Source organism: Balaenoptera acutorostrata, chromosome 2, assembly GCF_949987535.1.
Source record: "Balaenoptera acutorostrata chromosome 2, mBalAcu1.1, whole genome shotgun sequence".
NCBI classification, from domain to species: Eukaryota; Metazoa; Chordata; class Mammalia; order Artiodactyla; family Balaenopteridae; genus Balaenoptera; species Balaenoptera acutorostrata.
Genome location: NC_080065.1, coordinates 185,755,391 through 185,778,538, shown reverse-complemented (window position 1 = coordinate 185,778,538; position 23,148 = coordinate 185,755,391). Strand labels below are relative to the sequence as shown.

Below are 23,148 nucleotides of genomic sequence, written 5' to 3'. Positions count from 1 at the left end.
CCTCATCTGTAGAGTGGGCACAGAGCCAGGAGGAGCAGTGGTTCGATTCCACACCCCACCCCAAACCCCGCCTGCTGTGGCCATCTGAGCCTCAATTTCCCGCCCTGCGTAGTGGGACCCACGCCTCCCTAGTGGGCTGCCTGGCACTGCGGGACCGGGAGGGGGGAGGGCGGACGCAGGTGGGCGGGCTCGGGCAGGGAGGGAGGCGCCGGCCCGGCGGGGGCGGGGAGGGAGTGGCGGGGGCGGCCGAGATCCCGCCTCCCGTGGTGCCACCCGCGGCTCCGCCCCGCGGCGCCCGCCGGCAACTTTGGGATGGAGTTTGTGCGGGCGCAGTGGCTCGGCCTGGCGCTAGCGCTGGGGCCGGGGCCCGCCGGGGGCCACCCGCACCGGTGCGGCGTCCTGGCGCGCCTGGGGGTCTCGGTGCGCCTGGGCGCCCTCCTGCCCAGCGCGCCCGCCGCCCGCGCCCGCGCCGCCCTGGCCTGGGCCGCCCTGGCGCCGCGGCTGCCGCACAACCTGAGCCTGGAGCTGGTGGTCGCCGCGCCCCCCGCCCGGGACCCCGCCTCGCTGGCCCGCGGCCTGTGCCAGGCGCTGGCGGCACAGGGCGTGGCGGCCGTGCTAGCCTTCCCCGAGGCGCGGCCCGCGCTGCTGCAGCTGCACTTCCTGGCGGCGGCCACCGAGACCCCCGTGCTCAGCGTGCTGCGGCAGGAGGCCCGCGCTCCCCTCGGCTCCCCGGTACGCGCGGACGCCGGGGTCAGGACGTCCGGGGACCCGGGGTCGGAATGGGAGAGACCCTGGGACGCTCTTGGAGCGCGGGGCCCGGGGGTCCGGTTAGCTGAGTCCTTGGGACACGCGGGCCTCAGAGTCTGGACCCTAAATGCAAGAGTCCGGATGCGGGGAGACTCGGAGTCCGGATGACAGAGGCCCAGGGACGTCCCTCGGGTTCGCGGAACCTGGACCCTGAATCCCGGATGTCCCCGGAGATCAGGGACCCGGAATGGGAGGCGGGAGCCCAGGGGCGCAGGAACCTAGAGCCACGGAACCCCGCGGCTCGGGAACCCCGCGGGACGCCTCTGGACCCCAGATGGCGGATCCCACAGGACGCTTCCCTGGGCTTTGGCGGTGGAGTCCCACTAGGAGCGCGGCCCCCTTCCCCGGTCAGGTCAGAGGGCGCCTCCGGATTCCCACCAAGCAGGGCCGCGGGGCTGGGATGGGGAAGCGGGTCTCCCTGCTCGCTCTCCAGGGGCTGCAGTTTCAGGGGCTGCGGCTGGAGACTTTCCTCCTGCCAGGATCCTACCAGAGGCCCTCGAGGCCGAGGCTACCCACACCCCACAGCCTCCTTGATGGCCTTCTCGGGTCCCCAGGGCCACCCTGTCTCTCTTAAACCCTCCATCCTCCTCCACCCTGCCCTCGTTCGTCCTTGGAGTTTATTCTCTTTTCTTAATTACACCCCCAGGCTGGAATTTGGGTCCGAATAAGTAGAGAATGGGACAAGAAGGAGAGAAGGGTGGCAGAGCTCTGGGGACCCTGTTGTGCCCCAGGGAAAGAACCCCCTCCCAGGGCCAGCAGGGAGGGGCCCAACGCTGGGACATGGGGTCTGGAAGGGGGCCTGCCTCTCTCCAAACCCACCTTGAAGCCCCCTCAGGCCTTCCTTCTCCTGAGGGCGGGGAGACCCTGACCCTAGAGGAGGCCCAGGTCTCATTAACCCCCCTCTGTCCTTGACCCCCTCCCGGTGGGAGAGATGCAGGACCCAAATCCATGCCTGTGGCGCCCTCTGCAGCCGGATCCAGGAACTGCACCCTCTGCAGTTGGACCTGTCAGGCTTTGGGGGGGTACTGGCTTGCCCCGCCGCCCCGCGGGAGACTGAGCAGCAGCCCGCAGCCTTTCCCCCTGCACTCAGCACCCTGTCCCCACCCGGACAACACCCTGCCTACATTAGGTGTCTGGCAAAGCTCTCTCGTGCTTCCCATGCTCAAAGCAAATTCAGGAGAACTTTCTGGGTCCCTGAGCACGGAGGGGGGCCCCTCAGTCCCTAGCTTGCCTGGTAAGTCTGAATAGAGGTGGGGTAGTGGAGCTGGGTTTTGAAGGATGTGTAGGAGTTGGCTGTCATAGATGGGAAAAGGTATTCCAGCTGGGGAATGCAAAAAGCCTCAGGGTGACTGGAGCCAAGAGAACAGGCCCTGAATGTCAGACCAGGGCCGGACTTTGTGCTGATGGCGATGGGGAGCCACAGAAGGGGTTAGAGCAGGTGTGGGGCTGGGAAGAAGCAGGCACAAGGTCCAGTTATCAAGGTGTCGTGCGTTTATTGAACATGTACAGACGGGGTGGGAAGAGTGTGGTGGGACACTGAGTTTGCCAGCCCTAACTGACCACCCCTTTGCCAGAACCCCTTCCACCTGCAGCTGGACTGGGCCAGCCCCCTGGATACTCTGCTGGACGTGCTGGTGTCCTTGCTGCAGGCGCACAGCTGGGAGGACGTTGGCCTGGTGCTCTGCCGCGTGCGGGACCCTGGTGGCCTTGTGGCCCTGTGGACAAGCTGAGCAGGCCGGGCTCCGAAGCTCCTGCTGGACCTGAGCCAGCCAGACCCAAGTGATGCAGGGCTGCGGGCCCGCCTGGCCCCACTGGGGGTGCCCGCGGGGGGAACGGCCCCAGTCCCCGTGGCCGTACTCCTGGGTTGCAACGAGGCCGGCGCCTGGCAGGTGCTGCAGGCCGCACCCCCCGGGCCCCGCTGGCTGCTGGGCACGCCGCTGCCCGCCGAGGCACTCCCCACCAAGGGCCTGCCGCCTGGGCTGCTGGCGTTGGGCGAGGTCGCTCGGCCCCCGCTGGAAGCCGCCATCCACGACGCGGTGGAACTAGTGGCCTGCGCGCTGGGCAGCACGGCCGGCGTGCAGCCGGAGCGCGCCCTCCTCCCCGCCACGGTCAACTGCAATGACCTGCCGCTGCCCGGGCCCGAGTCCTCCGGCCGCCTCTCGGCACGGTGAGCAGGGACCCTGCTGCAGGAAGCCGCGTGAGAGGCGACATTATCGGGCATTTGCTGTATGCCAGGCGCTGTGTCCATCTTGGGTGGAAGCAGAGCCCAAGAAGGAGATTCTGCTGGCGGGTGGGCGGGTGTGTGTGTGTGTGTGTGGTGTGTGTGTGTGTGTGTGTGGTGTGTGTGTGTGTGTGTGTGTGTGGTGTGTGTGTGTGCCTTTGGGAGAAGCGGGAAAGGAGGGAAAGGGACAGAAAGGAACAGGTGAGGCTCTGCCTGACCCGGGGAGCCCTGGAGCGGGGGCAGCACGCAGCAAGAAGGCCCCACCTGGGCCTCTCAGCTGGGCTTTGGGCTGGGCCATCGCCCCAGCCCGCAGGGCGTGGGTACCCCGGCTGGGAAGGGGATCTGGGGTGGGGGGTACAGCAGCATCCCCCGTGGCCCGGTGTGTCTGAGGCAGGGCGATAGGTCTCACCTCGGGGGAGGGATCCCTCCGCCGCCCTGATGCCGCCCACCCCCACCAGGTTCCTGGCTAACACGTCCTTCCGGGGCCACACTGGGCCGGTGTGGGTGACCAGCTCCTCGCAGGTGCACATCTCCCGGCGCTTCCGCGTGTGGAGCCTCCGCCGGGACCCGCGGGGCGCCCCGGCCTGGGCAACGCTGGGCCGGTGGCAGGACGGGCGGCTGGAGTCAGAGGCGGGGGGCGCGGCCGGGCGGCCCCCACCCGCGCCGGGCACCCGGGCGCGGCCCAAGCTGCGCGTGGTGACGCTGGTGGAGCACCCGTTCGTGTTCGCCCGCGAGCCGGACGAGGACGGTCGGTACCCGGAGGGGCAGCTGTGCCTGGCCCCCGGCACCAACGACTCGGCCGCCCTGGACGCGCTCATCGCCGCGCTGGCCGACGGCTTGGCGCCCCGCGCGCTGCGCACGTTCTGCTACGGCTACTGCATCGACCTGCTGGAGCGCCTGGCGGAGGACGCGCCCTTCGACTTCGAGCTGTACATCGTGGGCGACGGCAAGTACGGCGCGCTGCGCGACGGCCGCTGGACCGGCCTGGTGGGCGACCTGCTGGCCGGCCGGGCGCACATGGCCGTCACCAGCTTCAGCATCAACTCAGCCCGCTCGCAGGTGGTGGACTTCACCAGCCCCTTCTTCTCCACCAGCCTGGGCATCATGGTGCGTGCATGGGACACGGTGTCGCCCATCGGCGCCTTCATGTGGCCGCTGCACTGGTCCATGTGGCTGGGCGTCTTCACCGCGCTGCACCTGACTGCGCTCTTCCTCACCCTCTACGAGTGGCGCAGCCCCTTCGGCCTCACGCCCCGCGGCCGCAACCTGGGCACCGTGTTCTCCTACTCCTCCGCCCTCAACCTCTGCTACACCATCCTCTTTGGACGCACAGTGTCCAGTAAGACGCCCAAGTGCCCCACGGGCCGCCTCCTCATGAACCTGTGGGCCATCTTCTGCCTGCTCGTGCTGTCCAGCTACACGGCCAACCTGGCCGCCATCATGGTCGGGGACAAGACTTTTGAGGAGCTGTCGGGGATCCACGACCCTAAGGTGCGTGGCCGTGGGGTTTCAGGGGTCAGAGCCTGGAGGTCACCCCCGCCCCCAGTCCCCACCCAGTAGAGGGCGGCCATCTGCTCCCGCAAACTCATGTTGAACCCCGCTGGGACAAAACAGGCGAGGCTGCTGGCGAGAATCAAGAGAGAGAAACAAAGTAGATGGTGTGTGAATTGGTGATGAAGTTCCAGGGAGGAAAATTAGACAGGGTGGGGACACAGGGAGCACTGGGGAGGGATGATTTCTCAAACGGGGGTCAGGAATTCCTCTGGGAGAGGTGATATGTGAGGGACTTTTATGTAGATATCAGGGAGGAATATGGTAAGCAGAGGAGGCAGCCTGTGCAAAGGCCCTGGGACAGGATTGTGCTTGGCAGGTTGGAGGAACAGCAAGGAGACCTGTGTGTGGCTGGAGCAGAGTGAGTGAGGGGGGAGAGGGGGGAGGGGAAAGCAGGGGGGGGAATGGGGCAGGTCATGCAGGGCCTGCACGTGTGGGAGGACCTGGGCCTCCACAGAAGCCCCGTTTAGACAGAACTTTCACCAGGAGTCCTGGAGGGCTGTGGGCAGAGCAGGGCATGCCCCAGCCTACATATTTTTCTCTTTTAATGAAAAAATTTTAATATTCTAGGGTAGGGAGCAAGGCCCACCATGAATGAACCCATTGCCCGGCTCCAAAGTCAACTCCTGACCAGTTTCGTCCATGCACCAGCCATAGCCGCTGGATTACCATGAGGGAAATCCCAGGCCTCCTGTCATTTTGTCATGAGTATTCTGGGAACTTAAACATCAGGCAGCCATTTTTCTCAGTTGTCTTTTTTTTTTTTTTTCACGGTTTGTTTGAATCTGGATCCAAAATGTACAGACCCAGAGGAAGGTAGAAACCTCCTTGTTACCAAACCAAACTCGGGTCCACTCACCTGCAGGCAGTAAAGCCAATCTACTGACACAGGGTCCTGGTGAAGGAAAGCACAGTGTTTACTGCAGACGCCAAGCAAGGAGTCTGCACAGCTAGTGCTTAAGACCTGAACTCCTGGATGGCTTTCAGGGGAAGGTTTATTTTTGTTTGTTTGTTTTTTAATTTTTATTTAAGTATTAGGGAAAGGTTTTTTTTGTTTGTTTGTTTTGTTTTGTTTTTTATTTATGGCTGTGTTGGGTCTTCGTTTCTGTGTGAGGGCTTTCTCCAGTTGCGGCAAGTGGGGGCCATTCTTCATCGCGGTGCGCGGGCCTCTCACTATCGCGGCCTCTCTTGTTGCGGAGCACAGGCTCCAGACGCGCAGGCTCAGTAATTGTGGCTCACGGGCCCAGTCGCTCCGCGGCATGTGGGATCTTCCCAGACCAGGGCTTGAACCCGTGTCCCCTGCATTGGCAGGCAGATTCTCAACCACTGCGCCACCAGGGAAGCCCCTGGGGAAAGGTTTTTAAAGACAGGGTGAGGGAGGGGGGGTTGTGGGGTGTGTGATTAGCTCCTGGATGTTCTTCTGATTGGTTGGTGGTGAAGTAATTGGGAGTCAACATCATCAACCTTCTGGTTCCAATCAGTCTGGGGTCTATGTGCTTGTGGGCAGCATGCAGTTAACTTCTTCCACCTGGTGGGGGTTTCAGTATCTGCAAAAGAGCTCAAAGGATCTGGCTCAAATTTTTTTTTTTTTTTTGCCATGCCGCATGGCCTGCGGGATCTCAGTTCCCCAACCAGGGATTGAACCCATGCGCCCTGCAGTGGAAGCACTGAGTCTTACCCACTGGACTGCCAGGGAAGTTCACTGGCTCAGAATATTATCTACAGCCCTTGAGAAGGAATTAAAAGTCCTTGACTTTAATGGCTAAACTATTATTATTATTTTGTCTTGTTTGACTGTTTTCCTTTGTTTCTGCATTTTCTCACTTCTTTGATTAAATTTATTCTTTGGAACTTGGGGAAGGCCTAGGAGACTGAAGTTTTTCTACAGACAAGAGGCAGGCAGAGGACTGGGTGGGGGTCTGTCCCGGGAAGGCCCCATGGGGCCATCTTGACACTCCATCTTTTTGTTCACTAGCGATTTTGTTTGTTGGAGAAGTTGTTTTTTCTCCTGCAGCATCTCCCAGTGTTTGGATCTAGCTGCTCTTGTCCCCTGCTGCTCCCCCACCCCAGCGTCCTCTGATAAACCAGTAATGAGACCTAGATGCTTGCTGTCCCGTGGGCCAGCCACTCTCCACATGTGGCTACTTTTTTAAAATAATTTTTTAAAACAATTTTTTTTTTTTTTTTGGCTGTATTGGGTCTTCGTTTCTGCGTGCAGGCTTTCTCTAGTTGCGGCGTGCAGGCTTCTCATTGCGGTGGCTTCTCTTGTTGCGGAACACAGGCTCTAGGCGCGCGGACTCAGTAGTTGTGGTGCACGGGCTTAGTTGCTCCCCGGCATGTGGGATCGAACCCATGTCCCCTGCATTGGCAGGTGGATTCTTAACCAATGCACCACCAGGGAAGTCCCGTGGCTACTTTTTAAATTGATTTAATTGAAAGCACTCAACAGCCACTTGAGAACAGCACAGGTGTAGAGCATTTCCTTCCCCACAAAGTTCTAGATGGCCCTGCTTGCCTCAGGTCTGGCTTTTCGGAAGTGCTGTAGCCCCGATAAGGAGGCCCTGGTCAGGTGGCCTCGGCAGCCACTCATGGTTTGCTTTAGGGAGGTTGCACAAACAGTGGGTGGGCCGGAGAGCCCAGGGCTGAGGGGGCAGCGCTGGTGCAGGAGGAATGGGGGATGGGGGCCTTGGGTGGGGGCTGCGGAGGGGCGAGCACCGGGCAGGTCCAGGGTGTCCGGAGGGCAGTGCCCACAGGATCTGCAGGTGGACGGGACGTGGAGATGAGAGGCGCAGAGGCGGGCAGAGGAGGGAGAGCGACTGAGGTGGGAAGGTGTGGGGTGGCTCGGGAGTGGGTCTTGGACGCGGTGAGCTTGGGGTTCCCGGGGGACCCTAAGGAGAGACGCAGAGGGTGCGGCGGAGGCGGAAGTGTGGAGTTAAGGGCCTGGAGATGGACGTGCGGGTGTTAGAACATTTTCAGCTGGGTGGTCCTGCCCCCAGGGGACACTGGGCCATGTCCTGGCACATCTATGGTTGTCAGACTAGGGCAGGGGGCTCCTGGCATCTAGGGGGTGGGGCCAGGGATGCTGCTCCACACCCCACGGAGCCCAGGACGGCCCCCCAGAGATGACGTGGCCCACGTGAGCCGGGCGAGGGGAGACTCTGGTTGAGAGCCCTGGGCCTGGGCGCTCCGGGCTGGCGGATGGAACGGGGGTGGGGGAGAGCTGGGCCGGGATCAAGGCCCCACCCCAGGCGCTGACCGGGCGCTGGCCCGCAGCTGCACCACCCGTCCCAGGGCTTCCGCTTCGGCACCGTGCGGGAAAGCAGCGCCGAGGCCTACATCAAGAAGAGCTTCCCGGAGATGTACGCACACGTGCGGCGCCACCGTGCGCCCACCACGCCCCACGGCGTCGCCATGCTGACGTGAGGGGGGCGCGCGGGGCGGGGCGGGGCCAGGCGGGCTGGGATGCTCACCCCGTCGCCCTCCCCGGCAGAAGCGACCCCCCCGCCAAGCTCAACGCCTTCATCATGGACAAGTCGCTCCTGGACTACGAGGTGTCCATCGACGCCGACTGCAGACTGCTGACCGTGGGCAAGCCTTTCGCCATCGAGGGTGAGCGGCCCCCGGGACCAGTGATCTGCGGGCTCCAGGCAGGCGCAGCTCCTGTGGGTCTGCGTCCAGCCCGGTCCCAACCCAACGCCCGGCCTCCCCCAGGCTATGGCATCGGACTCCCCCGGAATTCGCCGCTCACCTCCAACCTGTCCGAGTTCATCAGCTGCTACAAGTCCTCCGGCTTCATCGACCTGCCGCACGATAAGTGGTACAAGATGGTGCCTTGTGGCAAGCGGGTCTTCGCCGTTACAGAGGTAGGGCAGGCCCGGGACGCAGGGAGGGGTAGGCGTGGGGGACTCTGAGCCTGTGTGGTCCTTCACCAAGGTGACCAACCCCTGCTCGTTCCCAAGACTGTGTGTTTGCCGGCTTTTCTGCACCCTATTCATCCCCCAAAACCCCAGTTCCAGTGGCCTTTCTTCCATGACACCTCACCTCTGAAAATGGAGCCCTAGCCTTCCAATCCAGCTCCACAGCCCCAGGCCTTTCTCTCTCGCCCAACCTCTGCCCCCACCCCCGTCCAAGGCCAGGGCTTCCCAAGGGTCTGCCATGACCAAGAGGGGTTTTGTGCCTGCGTCCTGCCCACAGACCCTCCAGATGGGCATCTACCACTTCTCTGGACTCTTCGTGCTGCTCTGCCTGGGCCTGGGCAGTGCTCTGCTCAGCTCGCTGGGCGAGCACGTCTTCTACCGCCTGGCGCTGCCACGCATCCGAAGGGGCAACAAGATGCAGTACTGGTTGCACACGAGCCAGGTGAGGAGCGGGGGCTGGGAGGGTGGAGGGAGGGCGGAGCGCGCGCAGGACGGCCTGCCGCTGACCCGACCCCGACGCGACTTCTGTCTTGGCTCCTAGAGAATCCATCGCGCCCTCAACACAGAGCCGCCCGAGGGGCAGGAAGAGCCGGAGCCGAGGTAAGGGGCCCTGGGGGTCGCTCTCCACCCCAGCAACTCCCATCCCCGCCCTCCAGCCGACCAATGGATCCATACCACCCGCCACCCACGGCCTCCTCAGGAACCCTGACCCTAAAGGGCAGAGTGGGACTGTGGGTAGGACACGGCTGCCCAGCCTCATCTGTCCCCAGGGGTCCCGAGGAGCCGCAGCAGGACACTCTGGCCGCCCCCGCGGGCCCCGGGGGGCTGGACACTGGTGCGCCGGGCCTCGGTGAGGGGGCGTTGCACGCACTTCCTGCTGGAGCCAGCCGTGGCCATCGCCGCCGCTCCCGTTGAGGATGCCCCAGACGCGGATGCGGATGCGGCCAAGCTGCCCGGGGGCCCCGTCTCGCTCTGCTCCAACGGCCGCCCGCCCGCCGAGCTGTTCCCTGGCGCCCCGCGCCCCGGGGAGCTAGAACAGCTGGAGCAGCACATCGCGGGCACACGCGAGAGGCTCCGCCAGGCGCTGGTGCAGCGCGGGCAGCTCCTCGCCCAGCCCAGGGACAGCACCCGCGAGGGGCCGCGCAGCCTGCTCCAGGCCTCCGAGGAAGCACCCGTGGCTGCCCGGTGACGCGGGACCAGGCCCTCCTCCACCTGCAGCGGGGGCTTCGAGGGACCCCGCCCCTTCCCCACACAGACAAACGCTTGCTGGACGCTGTCAACAGTTTATTCTATATACAAACACCATTTTGTACACTGCAATTAAATAGAGTGGAATGAGCCCTCTTTTGCATTCCTCACCGCATAACTGGGTTGGGCCACCGGCCATCTCCTCACCCCGAGCAGGACGGGACCCCGGCACCCCCCGTGGCCGCCTTCAATGTTGGTGCCTGGGCGCGTCCTGGGCCCAAGCTTCGCCTTCCCGGGGCCCCAGCCTGGCCGTGTGGGATGGCGGTGGAAAGGCACTGCACACGAGGGAGCACCAGCTGAACCGGCCCCACTTGTTTCACCTTGCTCAGAGGCTTGCCCGTTTTGCCCTGGGACAGCTCGCTCCAGACCTTTCACCAACCCCTTGCAGAACCTTCCATGGAGCCCCCGTCCCTTCTCCCACCCTGGCTCATCGGCCGGTCTTAACTCACTGGCTGAGGGGGCCCACCACAGACAGGGACAGGCTGCAGGCAGGCCCCACGCCCTGGGGGAGTGAAGCCCGCCTCCAAGCAAACCTGATGGACTCCGATACCACCTAAGGCAGGCTGGGCAGTCCCAGAGCCATTGGGGACAGCCTCCCTGACCCCGGAGGGCTCCAGCCAGGTCACACCCAGCTGGCCTGGATGGCCAGGGACAGAGGTGGTCAGCCGCCCAGGGCTCAGGAGCCGACCTCCGAGGGCGCATCCACTGGAGCCGCGGACGCAAGGCTGGGCCCACTCACCGCAGCGGTCTGAGGGGCTGTGTCAGACCCTGGGGAGTCGCCTGTGGGGGCACTGTCCTGGGGGGCCCGAGGGAGCGCCCCGCTGGGGCTCAGGGGGCTGGCCGGCCGCCGGTCCAGGAGAGAGGCGCTCAGGCCTGACAAGAAGGAGGCGTCTGTAATGATGGCGGCCGTCTCTGCCATCCAGCCCAGGTCACCACTGGCTGCTGCAGCTACCGAGGCCGCCGCGGCCACCAGGGAGCTGGGTGCCTCAGCCACGGGCCCAGGGCCTCCGCCACCACCCTGCAAGCCAGGGCCCAGGGCAGGGGGCTGGCCGGGAGAGTCGGGCGTGGCGGCCGGGGCGCCTCCGTTGTTGTTCAGGTCGTCCGGCAGGGCCGTGGGGCTGCCAGGGCCCAGAGGGGGCGTCTGCAGCAGCATCTCCTGGACGCGGATCTGCTGCAGAATGGCGGGCAGCTCGTAGTGGTGGAAGAAGTAGATCATGGAATGCTGGGGGGCAGGCACCGGGTCAGGCGAGGCCCGAGCCAGAACGCAGCCTCCACAGAACCCCCAACAGGCTGGATGGACCCCGGGGTTACCAGTGCCAAGGGCAGCCACCTCACCTGGATGAAGAGCCAGGAAGTGACGAGGGCCAGGCTGCTGTACTGCCCGTTGAAGCGGTAGTGGTAGGCGTAGAAGGCGAAGTGGTACAGGTAGAAGAACCTGCGAGGGGGACAGTGAGGCGCTGCCCACCCGGCTGCCCCCACCCCGGACCACACGGACCCCGGTGCCCACCGAAGCCAGTGCCGCTTGCTGGTGTTGGTGTGGCAGCAGATGGCATCATACTGGTCGGCCAGCCACACGATGAGGATGATGTAGAAGGCCGTGGTGGTGTCGTTGAAGAACTCAGACATGATGGCCTCCATTCCTGTGGGGAGATGGGAGACTGCTGGTTGTGGGGGGGACGGGCAGGTGACGGGCCAGGGCAGGGGGCAGGGTGTGGGGGCACAGGGTCCTCACCCACGAGGGCCAGGATGACGGTCAGCAGGGGCGCTGCGGGGAAGGCGATGGCCATGTTCATCTCCAGCATCTGCAGCAGGTCCACTGCGGGCAGAGGGCGGCGGGCGGGCAGACCGGGTGAGGCGCCCGGTTGGGGGGTGGAGGGTGGGGGAGGTGGCCGGCGGGGAAACTCACCAATGAAGACGAAGATCTGGTGGTGGGAGTAGCGCAGCAGCATGGACACGCTCAGGGTCTGCAAGCAGCACAGCATGAGGCCTGGGGCAGCCACCTCGCCCCACGCCCTCCGGCCCCCGCCCCGCCCGCGGCACTCACGAAGATGACCATGATGACGAAGGCGGCCAGGTAGGACGTGCGGGCCATCCACATGCTCACGAAGCGGTAGTGCTCCCCCGACACCACGTTCCGCAGGAAGCCTGTGCGGGAGGCAGTGAGCCTGCGCCCCAGACCACCCCGGCCCTGCCCCGCCCCCGCTCACCCGCCTGGGCCCCGCACCCTTGTTCTCCTCGTTTTCCGCCAGGCCCTTCACACTGGACATGAGGATGTCGTCGTAGCCCAGGAACTCAGCCAGCAGCAGGCGGCTGAAGCGGTCCCCGAAGCACTGGTCCCGCATGGGGTCTGTGGGCAGGACCATGACAGGGGTGCGCACCTGGCCAGGCCCCCACCAGCCCCAGTGCCGCCGGAGGCCCAGGGAAGGCCAGATCTCCACTTCTGGGAGTGGAGGAGCCCCCGCCGCCCCCGACCCAAGCAGTGATGTGCGCGACAGCCCCAGAGGAACGGTCAAGGGATGAAGCCTCGGGAAGCTTCCCGCAGCTGGAGAGCAGGGGCGGCCCCCAGGCCCCAGAAGCAAGTGCTCCTGGGTCACCCCTCCCCCAGAGCCTCACTCTGCAGGTGACACTCACCCAGAGTGACCACCATGACTGGGATGCTGAGCCGCTGCCGCGTGGCCTGCGACAGCCGCAAGAAGCCGTACTCCAGCGAGTACTCCACGATGTACTCGTCCTGCGGCCACGCTGTGGGTGGGACAGGCCTGGTCAGTCTGCGGAACCTCTCTCCCCTGGGAGGGGCGGGGTGACCGCAGCCCACTGGGGGTACTGGCTTTTAGCCCCAGTGAGCAATGAGTACCTTTTGTGGGCGTCTCAGGAAAGGGGAACTCCTGGCTGTCATTTAGGGCCTCGGGGCCACCTGGTGGCTTGAACACCTTGGGCTCGATGTCCAGCTCAAACTGCAGAGAGGGAGGCAGGGGTCAGCAGGCCCATGGTGCCAAAGGGCCGGGCCTGGAGGCCTCTCCCTCACTGACTGAAAGCAGATGCGCCCCTGTCCCATCAAAGCCCCGACCCCCAACACTGAGCTCCCTGAGAGCCTGTCTCCGGGTGAGGGTCTGGGAGGGATGCAGTCCCCTGCTGAAGTCTGCACCAATACCCTACCCACACCGATCCCTGGCCCACAGGACCCTGGCCTCTGGCTGCCCAAGCACAGCCCTCCCTGAGGGCTGTGGGCCCCACGTGTCCACTGGCATGCCTCTGCCGACGGGGCGCTGCATCACCAGGGTGCCCAGGGCCCCCCTTAGAGCTCTCAGCCCAGAGCCTTCTTCCCAGCTGTATCTGCCCTTGGCACCCCCAGAATTGGGCCAATCCCTTTCAAGTGACAGCTGGGAAACAGCCCGGGGTCCCAGTCGGCCCTGAGGCCACGGGAGCGGGAGCAGGAGCAGACAGGGAGGCCTGTGGCCCTGAAGGTCAGGAACGCTTCCAGCAGCCTGTCCTGCACAGACTGCGTCACCAGTTCCTCTGTGCGTTTACGTGGCGCTGCCAGCCAGCTAGCTCACCTTGATGGAGCTGTTCCCAAACATCTCCATGGTCAGCTCCTCCTCCTCCTCGTCCTCCTCCTCCAGCTCCAGGCCTCCTGGCTCCACAGCCAGCCCAGGGAAGCTGCCGCCGCCATTGCAGAACTGCAGGAAGACGGGCGCGCGGCTCGAGTTGTGCTGCACCTCCACGCGCAGGATGCCGTCTCTCGGCCACTTGTCCCGCACATGCTCCAGGCAGTTGATGGGCGACCGGGAGAAGACGATGTGGATGTAGGCCAGGACGAAGAGCACGAACAGGGCCTGGGGGCAGGGGGCAGTCAGCAGGGAAGCTGCCTGAGACCCCACAGCCCAGCCTGGAGGACCCCACCAGGCATATCAGGCTGCAGACAGCGTGGCTGAGCTCCCCGGGGGAGGGAAGGCTCGCCAGCCCCTCCGGGCAGCCTGGGTCCTGTGACTGCCCGAGTGAGCCAGGATGAGGCCCTCCGGGCGCCTGCAGGACCCCCACCCAGGCTGGGCTCAGGCCCGCCCAAGCAGAGCACGTGGTCCCATCACCCAACTGCCCCAGGAGAAAACTCCTGACCTCACCAGCTAAAAACGCCCTCTGCACCTCTCCCGGGCCAGCCTGAGCCGCTGAACACAGCCGACCCTCTTGGCCAGGCCAACGAGCCCATGGCAGGGCTCGCTCTGTCCCCTGAGGTACGGTTTCCCCAGAGTAAGACAGGACAGCCCTAACTGCACACTGGGGGGATCCTGACACAGGGCCACATCTTGGGACGTCTGTGGTCATCGCAACTGGGGGCCTCCCGGCATCAAGTGGGCAGGGCCGGGGAGGCTGCTCCACACCCCACAGCGCCCAGGACGGCCCCCCACAGAGAACGTCCCAGCCCCGATGTCCACAGTGCCGAGGAGAGGCCCTGCTCGACGTCACCCCAACCCCCTGCTCCAGGAGCCCCCGTCTGACCGCTGGGTCTCTCATGGGGTCCCGGTTGGCCAAGTGCCACCCTTCCGGCCTGGACGCCATGTCAAGGGCATCACTCCCGGGGTGAGTTCCCTGTGTGGTACAAATGATCGTGGGGGACCAGAGTACGAAGCCGCTCCTTGTCCTCTGTCAACGATGATGCTCAGGGGTGTGGTGAACTGCCCGTGGCCACGCGGCCAGCGGCAGGGCCGCCAGCACCTCGTCCTCTCCACGCCCTGCCATGAGCAGCAGAGGGCGGTGCCAGCGCTGGCTGTGGACCGCCCAGCCTCCTCTCTGGCGCCTGCCCTGCAGACTGGGCACGGGTTGGGTCAGCAGAGCACCCGCTCCTGTCCTGACAGGGTGGGAGTCAGAGCGCTGCTGATTTAAGCAGAGGCAGACTGCACATCCCACGCCCCTAGGGTTCAGGTCACGGCAGACAGATGCTGAGCTGAGAACAGAGCTGGGACCCTGCCTCGGGAGGAGGGGCCCGGGAGGCAGTGGGGAAGGCCAGCTAAGGCCCCCACGTCTGCAGAGCCTCCCACAGGCCAGCCTGCGCCAGGGCCCTGAGACGTGGCCACAGGCCAAGCGTCGCTCGGGACCCCCAGCACCTCTCCCCAGCGTTGTGTCTGGGGACCTGGGAGCTGGTGACAGGAGTCACGACAGTGTGGGACCCACAGCACAGCAGGGTGAGGTCAGAGACCTAACCCACAGCCCCAGTCGTGCTCTCTGGGCCCAGATGTCCAGCAGGAGCCGTGTCTGGGACATTGTCTGCTCTGGGCCATAAGGACAACGCTGTACAACGTGCCGAGATATCACAAAAAGCGCTGACACACAGGGTGGCCCGATGCCAGGAGCTGCCCGAGCACTTCCCCTGGAGACACACATGCCTGCCATCACCCCCAGTTTGCAGATGAGGAAACCAAGGCACAGAGGCCACGCAGCCAGGAAGGGTGGAGCCAGGAGTTCAACCTGGAACACATACCAGGCAGGGCCAGCTGGGCCCCAAGAGCAGGGGCACTTGAACGGACCGGGGGCTGGTGGCACCATGACCTCGCTGAGTGGCCCCCATGCCCGCCCTGTCACCCTGGCGCCCTCTCCAGCATCCCTCACCAGGGTCTGCCCCATCACTGTCCTTATCCGTGACCTGAAACCCCAGGTGGGGTCCATCGCCCTTGACTGAGTGCAAGGGTCCCCGGAGGTGGGCCAGGACCCTCTCACCCCCCTTGACAAGGCCTGCCCCGGATCTGGACTTGTTTCCCCACTGTGGAACGAGCTGGCTGCCCAGGCTTCCCTCTCCCTACGACCTATCATCAGGCACACAGGGCCGCCCTACCCACGTGGGGAAGGCAGGGTGCACTCAGCAGCCCCGCCCACCTCGCTCTCAGGATTTCAGGAGTCTTGTCCAGGGCCTTTCCTGCCCTCTGCCTGCCAGCTGGCCTGGCCACCTCACAGGCCCTGGGTGCTCCAGCCCCCCAACCTCTGGCACCCTGTGACCCCCATGCTCCAACTCACCAGCCACACGGCTGCGCCGTCCCGCCAGCTCCAGGGCCTCTGCATGCGCCGTTCCTGCTACCCACCTCCTTCCTCGCAGCCTGAGGCTGCCTGATGTGACACAGACCCTGCCCTGCGGACTGCCGTCTCTCCCCCTTCCTCCTGGTCACCCCACTCATCGCTGGGCCCAGAGACTGGCACGAGGCGGTAAAGAGGATGGCAAGGGCGGCTCCCGCCAGCAGTGAGCAGAGAGGAACAGGTACCACAGGAAGAGGCCAGGGAGCGGGGCTGGGAGAGGAACTTGATCTCTGTAGCAAGAGCCCAGAAGCTGGGCGGCCGAGAGGCAAAGGAGCAGAGCTTTCTGGAGCTTGAGGCGGCCTCAGAGATCAGCCAGCCGAGCCCTCCCTTTGCACACGAGGGAAACCAAAGGCGCCAGGGGTCAGGCAGGCTCTCGGGGAATGAAGGGCCTCCTGGCTGCAGCCCCGAGGAGAGAGGAGGTGCACGGGGCCGAGGGCAGCCCGATCACCCGGCCCCACGCACCAGGGACGCGGCCTGGATGTGCAGCCCATCTGCCTGGCCAGCCCAACCCCTGGCCTGCTCCTCGGGCAGGAAGCGGCGGGACAAAGCCAAGGCCTCAGGCCGGGCTCTCAGGGGAAGCTCAGCTCCACGGGGGGCCCACCTCACACAGGGCACCCCCTCGAGCGACACGGGCTCCTTCTGAGCCTGTGGGGAGGAACAGTGCTTTGTTCCCCAAGCTAATCACAGCCTCACATGGCCTTCTGCCTACGCCCAAGCTGCCCATGGGTTCCAGAATTGGGGTAAAGGAAGGCCGACTCAGGAATCCTCCGGAGTCCCACACCCACGCCCCCGCAGGGGACGCCTGCCGCTCCGGGACCGGGGGTTTCGGGCTGGGACCCGCACCCAGGTCTGCGGGATGGCTCGCACCCCTGCCACCCAACGCCAAAGAGCTGCCGGCTCCCAACCAAGCTGGCCCAGCCGGCACCCCACGTGTCTTGCCCGCCAGCTCCAGCCCCCTTCCTGCAGACGAGAAATCCGAGCTTCCTCGGACATCAGCACCCCTGGCCCCGGCCCACCGCCCCGCCGGGGGGACACTCCGGGACGGGACACGACACAAAACAGCCATTTCTCCACTTCCTCAGACCCGTCAGGCAGCCGGGCTCGGCCCCCAGCGAGCTCCCTCTCTGAGTGAGACCCCTCCTTGGAGAGATCTGTGCTGGCCCTCCCGGCACCGCTGAAAAGCTGAGAGCTCTGCCACCCGAGCGAGGACAGGGGGCGGGTCCACGGGAGGCCCCTCACAGAGCCACCAGCAGCACCACTGGCTGGACTTTGCCACTAAGCCCCACGGCGTGACCTCAGCTAGGTCACCTTCCCCCCAAAGGTTCAGAGCGGGGAGAATCCGAGTGGGGGCCAGCAGAAGGGCCTGAGGAGAAGAGCCCGAAGAAAAAGGGGGAGAGGGAAGAGGTGCAGGTGGGCGGCCCGGGGGGTGTGTCCTGGGAGGGGGCAGTGGTGGTGAGGCCCGGAATCCCTCGAGTTTGGGGTTCGGGGCCAGGCCAGGCTCGGCGAGTGGGGAGGCGGTCATCCCGGGCTGAGGATCCCAGGCGGCAGGGCTGGGGGTCACGGGGCTGGGCTCCGGCCTCCGGAGGTGGGGGACGCTGGGAAGGGCGAGGCGAGGGGTGGGGTGCGGCCTGGAGGGAGCTGTGAGTTTCTGGAGTCGGGATCAGGGGCCACTAACCGGGGGAGACTCGGGCCTTCCCGGGTGGAAGTTTCTGGGCAGGGGGGCAAGGGCGGCAGGCCTAAGGAAAGGGTCCCAACGGGTCGGGCCGGGCCTACGCCACCGGATGGGAGGGGCGCGCTGCCCCGGGCGGGGTCAGAAGTCGCAGATCTGGGGGAAAGGGTCCGGCCGCCGGGACCCTTGAGCAAGGTTCGGGGCCCCGGTCACCTTGAGCAACACGAAGAACTCGAAGAGACGACGGAAGGCGGGCGGGAAGAGGCGCGAGTAGGTGACAGCCATCTTGAAGAAGAGCGCATGGAAGAGCCGGTCGCGCACGTTGATGAGAGGATTGGGGTTGAGGTTGGGGGTGCGAGGCCCACGCGGGGGGGCTGGGCCGCCGCCGCCGCCGCCGTTGGGCCCGGGCCCCGGGGCCCCAGGCGCCGCGAGCTCCGACATGCCCAGCGTCGCGCCTTAACGGCCCGCGGGTCCCCGAGGGCGCCTCCCCGCCGCCATCGGCCGTCCTCGCCACCGTCTCGCTCCTCACGGCCGCGCGGGCGCCGCCGCCATCTTCCGCCTCCGCGCCGCAGCTGACGCCAGCGAGTAGCCGCGCCGGGAAGAGCGGCCTCCCTGCGCCCGCGGGGAACGCTGGGATGCGGTCGGGCGGCCCACGGCGGCTCCGCCCTGTGGCCTGGCTCCCGGGAAGGGAGCGCCGAGCGGCGGGGCTGCGTCCGGTCCGGGTGTTTTGCCTATCGCCCCCACAAGCCTCCGCGGCTGCAAGGCGGGCGGTAAAATTAGTCAATCTCTGAGGAATTTAGAGGTGATAAAATAAACTAAAGGAAATACGACTGCTGGAGATGTTTTTTACTTGGAGCTCTGGAAAATTATACCGAAGATAAGATTACGCTAGGGTGTTCTAGCTGAAAAGTGATTTAATTTCCGGCCTTTAAATAACCTCGCTAAAAAACAGGTTTTCAGTTTGTGGGAGCTGCTGCTGCTCTCTTTCTCCCACCTAATACCAGGCGAGTCCCTACGGTGGTTCTCTGGCGTCGTACTGTCTTTTTCTCCCCCTCCCGGCGGTAACGACCGGACAGACGTCTTTCTCTCTCCGCCCTTGGGGCCGGCTGGGGCGTTTACAGAGCTCCTGGCTGCACGCAAAACAGGTTAAGCAAGCTGGTTTTCTTTGCTCTTCCACCTCCCAACTGCGATTCCTCGACCTTTTCGGCACCAGAGACCGGTTTCGTGGAAAACAATTTTTCCACAGAGTGGGGGAAGGTTTGTTTAGGCGGTAATGCGAGCGATGGGGAGCGGCAGATGAAGCATCGCTCGCTGGTCCGCTGCTCACCTCTTGCTGTACGGCCCAGTTCCTAACAGGCCGCGGACTGCTACCGGTCCGCGGCCCAGGGGTTGGGGACCCCTGCCCTAGCGACTTTAGCTTTTCCTTCTGAGAACCAGGCCGCTCAGGTGGGTCACCCCCGCATCTCTCTCCTGCTCCCTGGCCGCCAGACCCCTGTCCCGGCCATTCGGGGGTGACGGAGTGGACAGGCCTCCTCCAGCTAAAGTGGGGTCACGAAAGGTCCGTGCCTGGCCATGCCTTCCTGTTGGCTGCCACCGGGGGCCTGCCCGCGGTGTCCCAGGGCTGGGGGCCCACGTCTGGACCACATACACGCTCACTCACTCATCTTTGAAACGTCTCGGCGCCTCCTAGCAGCCATGGTAGTAATAGGACCTAACATTCATTGAGTACCTACTGTATGCCAGGTGCTTCCACCCCTTGCTCCAAAGCAAGGCGGGGTGGGCTGCGGCAGGAAGTGTGGAAGGGCAGGAGGAGCCGGAGATGAGGGGCCTGGGAGAGGATGCCTGACCCTGGGGAAGGACATGTTCGGGGGAAATGGCTTACAGTGCCCCAGGGCCTGCACTGGGTGTTGGGGACACAGCGGTGGCCACTACAGTCCCGGTTCCTGCCCTCGCAGAGCTCAGGGACCAACAGGAGACAGGCGGACCGCCAAGTGGATGTCTGGTCTGGTTCCCGATGGTGAGCATCCCACTGAAGGGCACAGTCATGGCCTTTGAGAAAGACCAGGGCATTGGGGGGGCGGTGGTTCCTGGCGGGGGGTTCCTATTCTGAATTGCACTGGGTGGTCAGGGAGGGAGGAGACTTTTCAGCTATGACCTGGAGCCTGAGAGAACCTACCAGACCTACCTGCCGGGTTTCATAACCCTGGGAGCTCCACTCCCTGGAGGTGGATGGGTCTACCACAACCAGGAGGCTAAAGTCATTCTCTTCCTGTTTCATAGGGAGTGCTCTGCACAGGGCCTGGCATACAGTAGGCACTCAGTCGATGCAAATTCTTTTTTTTTTTAATGAATTTATTGATTTTATTTATTTATTTTTGGCTGCGTTGGGTCTTTGTTGCTGTGCGCAGGCTTTCTCTAGTTGTGGCGAGCGGGGGCTACTCTCCCTTGCATGGGCTTCTCATGGCCGTGGCTTCTCTTGTTGCGGAGCATAGGCTCTAGGCGTGAAGGCTTCAGTAGTTGTGGCACACAGGTTCACTAGTTGTGGCACACCGGGCTTAGTTGCTCCGCGGCAAGTGGGATCTTCCTGGACCAGGGCTCGAACCCGTGCTTCCTACATTGGCAGGCGGATTCTTAACCACTGCGCCACCAGGGAAACCCGTAAACTTTACTTTTATTGGTGTAATTTGTGTTGAAATAGGCCCGTGTGGCAAGCAGCTGCTGTGTTGGGCAGCGCCGTCTAGTGCTCACTCCCACGTAGGGAAACATGCGGTCCTGGAGAGCAAGTGAAAGTCATGGTCACAGAAAAGGAGTACAGCGGGAGGTGGGGGTGGAGAGAGTTCCAAATCTAAGCCAAAGACGCAGGGAAGGACCAGACCCCAGGCCCGCCCTTCTGGGGACAGTCGGGAATTTAGAAGATGGGCTGGATTTTGGAGGATGCTGTGGTCATCATGTGGTACATGTCTGGGATGTGTGGGTGGCATTGGGACCTAGAGCCTGGGCTGGGGCTCACTGAGAAGGTGCTGGAAGGTGGACAGTGAACAGGCCAGGTCGAAAGAGTGTCAGGCAGATGGCGCAGCCAGGGCAAAGGCCCTGAGGCAGGCCTGGCGCTGATCGTTAAAGGCAGAGCGAGGAGAAGCCCCCGTGTCTGGAGCAGAGTGAACGAGCGAGAGCGTGGGGCCTGGAGGACACCTTTGTTGAGGGGGCAGTGGGCAGCCATGGAGGATTGGGAGCAAGGGAGGTTCCTGACCTAACAGGCTTGAGATTTTATTGTTACTTTTTTTAAAATTTTGGCTGTGCCGGCTCTTAGTTGTGGCATGCGGAATCTTTAGTTGAGGCATGCGAACTCTTAGTTGCGGCATGCATGCGGGCTCCAGTTCCCCGACCAGGGATGGAACCTGGGCCCCCTGCATTGCGCGAAGTCTTACCCACTGGACCACCAGGGAAGTCCCTGTTGTTACTGTTATTTTGTTGTCGCTGCATCGTTGGGGCCATAGGACCCTCCGGGGTTCTCACTCAGAGCCCTGACACTGCAGGGAAGGGACCCAAGACCCTCACCACACCTGCAGCCCCTGTGCCCAGCCACCCAGACCGCCAGGCCCCACCCCCATAGCCCAGCACCGGAGGCTGAGGCTCTGGGGTTTCCTGCAACACCAGGTCCTCCAGTCCCTGGCCCGCGTCCCTCTGGCATCACGGAGATCCTGCCCTAGAATACCTGGATCCGCCCCCAGTGAGCCTGCATCATTCCACACCTCCCCTACCCCCACCGCAGTCTCCCCGGGATCAGTCCAGGACAAAGAGGTGAGTGCAGGGGCGCGGGGGGGGGGGCGGTGGGGGCAGGGGGGGCGCTGGTCGAGGATGGAGGACAGCTGCAGAGGCCCCAGACCTCCCTGCCACGTTCTGAGGCTGAGCCAAAATTCTTAAGATTTTGATACGTATTGACTCAACATGCCCTTACCTCAGCTGACTGGGGATTGGAACCCAGGCCCAGGTGGGGGCCGCTGAGGTCATAGGATTATACAGAACCACATAATTCTGTAAGTTTTAGGTCCTGGGGGAGTTTCTCAAATTATAATATTCCAAACTTTTGGAACCCCAGGATTTCAAAATCTGGGATGTCTGATCTGAATTTCTTGAGTTCCAGGAGGCTGAGAATCTAGACCATGGGTCAATAAGCTTTTTTCTTTCTTTCTTTCTTTCTTTTTTTTTCTTTTTTAAGCTTTTTTCTGTAAAAGACCAAAAAGTTAATATTTTCAGCTTTGCAGCCCAGAGACTACTCAGCCACAAGCAGTCTGTACACAAACAGCTGGGCGCCAATAAAACTCTGTCCAAACATGGAAATTTGGATATTATATGATTTCCAAGTGTCATGGAATAGTATTCTTCTTTTGATTCTTTAAAACCTCTTAAAAATGTAAAAACCATTCTTAGCTCGGGGGCTATACCGGAAAAAAAAAAATAGCATCTGAATTTGGCCCATGGTCCAGAACAGCGTTGGGCAGTAGAAAAATCAGACAAACCATACACAGAATTTTAAATGTTGGCTCATGTTAAAGTACTAAAAGAGAATAGTTTTGGTCATATATTTCACTTCACTTGATATCTGGGAAATATGATCATTGCAACAGGTAATTGATATGAAAAATGATGTACGAGGTATTTCACACCTGTTTCTGTCCTGAGTCTGAAATCTGGCCTGTTTCCCGACACTGACGTTTCCTCGGAGACACTCATATGTAGCCCGACTGCGTAAAACTGACGCTGAAAAGGAAAATGCATGCACACCCAAGTGGTTTCACATATACTCAGACATTTTCCAAAAACTGGATCCAGTGTTGGTTTGTACTTTTAAATTGGAATCAAGTAAAATCAAGGAAAGTGAAGCCTTCCCTTCCTTGGCCTTGTCAGCCACACCTGCAGGACTCAGGAGCTGCGCAGCGAGCGGGATGGGGCCCAGGAGGGCATTCTCGGTGCCATCTCGGTCCCATTGGTCAGCACTGGTCTAAATGCCGAGATTCGCGTCACCCAGCACTTATGTGGTGCCTACAATGTCCCAGGCATTTTTCTGGGCACCTGGTGAATGTCAATGCCTGGGAGGTAAGCCCATTTCTCAGGCGGGAGACTGAGGCCTGGAGGCATTGGGGGGCTTGTCCATTTCACCAGAGGGAAGGCAGGCAGGTGGCTCTAAAGTTTGGAATCATCCAGGCTCAGTCTTCTGTGGTTTAGCTCCTGTCAAGCCCTGCAGAGGCCCCACAGCTGCCTGGCGCCCCAGACATGGCCGGCCACTGCACTGGAGTATGCCTGCCTCGGTGGGTATCAGCAGGCGTCACGTGCAACTTCCCTGTCCAGAGGCCCCCAGCTCTGGATGGTGTCCCTAGAGAGTCACTGGTGGCCCCCCTGGACAAGCACCAGGGGTCGGGGTATGACAGGAGGACCATGGGCATGTTGCCAGCAGCCACTGACCACCCCAGGCTGGAGTAGGTGCTCAGGGGACTGGCTCGAGCCTCCTTCCCCACAGTACCCTGGGTCCTGCCCACCCCTGTGCCCCAGCGGGACCTGCAAGGGGTCCACCCGAACCGCCCTCTGCCCCCACAACTCCCCACCTAGACACTGACGAACCACCCCGTTCCCACACTCCACTGCACTGTCTCATTGTTGACCACTGGTTCCCATTTTCA

General features: G+C 63.1%; 2 protein-coding genes and 1 long non-coding RNA gene across 3 annotated transcripts; 2 read left to right on the top strand and 1 right to left on the bottom strand.

Moving 5' to 3' along the window:
• The first annotated feature begins 312 nt into the window (after positions 1-312).
• On the top strand, positions 313-9,770 carry GRIN3B (glutamate ionotropic receptor NMDA type subunit 3B). The gene is given in 10 exon segments (XM_057540661.1): positions 313-732; positions 2,382-2,974; positions 3,487-4,519; positions 7,853-7,938; positions 8,070-8,188; positions 8,291-8,442; positions 8,774-8,938; positions 9,038-9,096; positions 9,267-9,293; positions 9,295-9,770. Coding segments are annotated over 10 exon segments (3,045 nt in total). The 3' UTR covers positions 9,686-9,770.
• Positions 9,766-18,111, bottom strand: TMEM259 (transmembrane protein 259). Its single transcript, XM_007176683.3, has 11 exons — positions 17,687-18,111; positions 13,299-13,577; positions 12,599-12,698; positions 12,376-12,486; positions 11,969-12,091; positions 11,789-11,889; positions 11,651-11,708; positions 11,477-11,560; positions 11,252-11,384; positions 11,080-11,179; positions 9,766-10,966 (listed from the first exon to the last, which is right to left on the bottom strand). Exons 1-11 carry the CDS (start codon positions 17,912-17,914, stop codon positions 10,421-10,423), a joined length of 1,863 nt encoding a protein of 620 aa, XP_007176745.3. The 5' UTR covers positions 17,915-18,111; the 3' UTR covers positions 9,766-10,420.
• Positions 18,112-18,445: 334 nt separating this feature from the next.
• On the top strand, positions 18,446-21,268 carry LOC130707323 (uncharacterized). The gene is made up of 3 exons (XR_009007227.1): positions 18,446-18,618; positions 19,217-19,490; positions 21,128-21,268. It is a non-coding gene; the product is annotated as an uncharacterized LOC130707323 (long non-coding RNA).
• Positions 21,269-23,148: the final 1,880 nt, after the last annotated feature.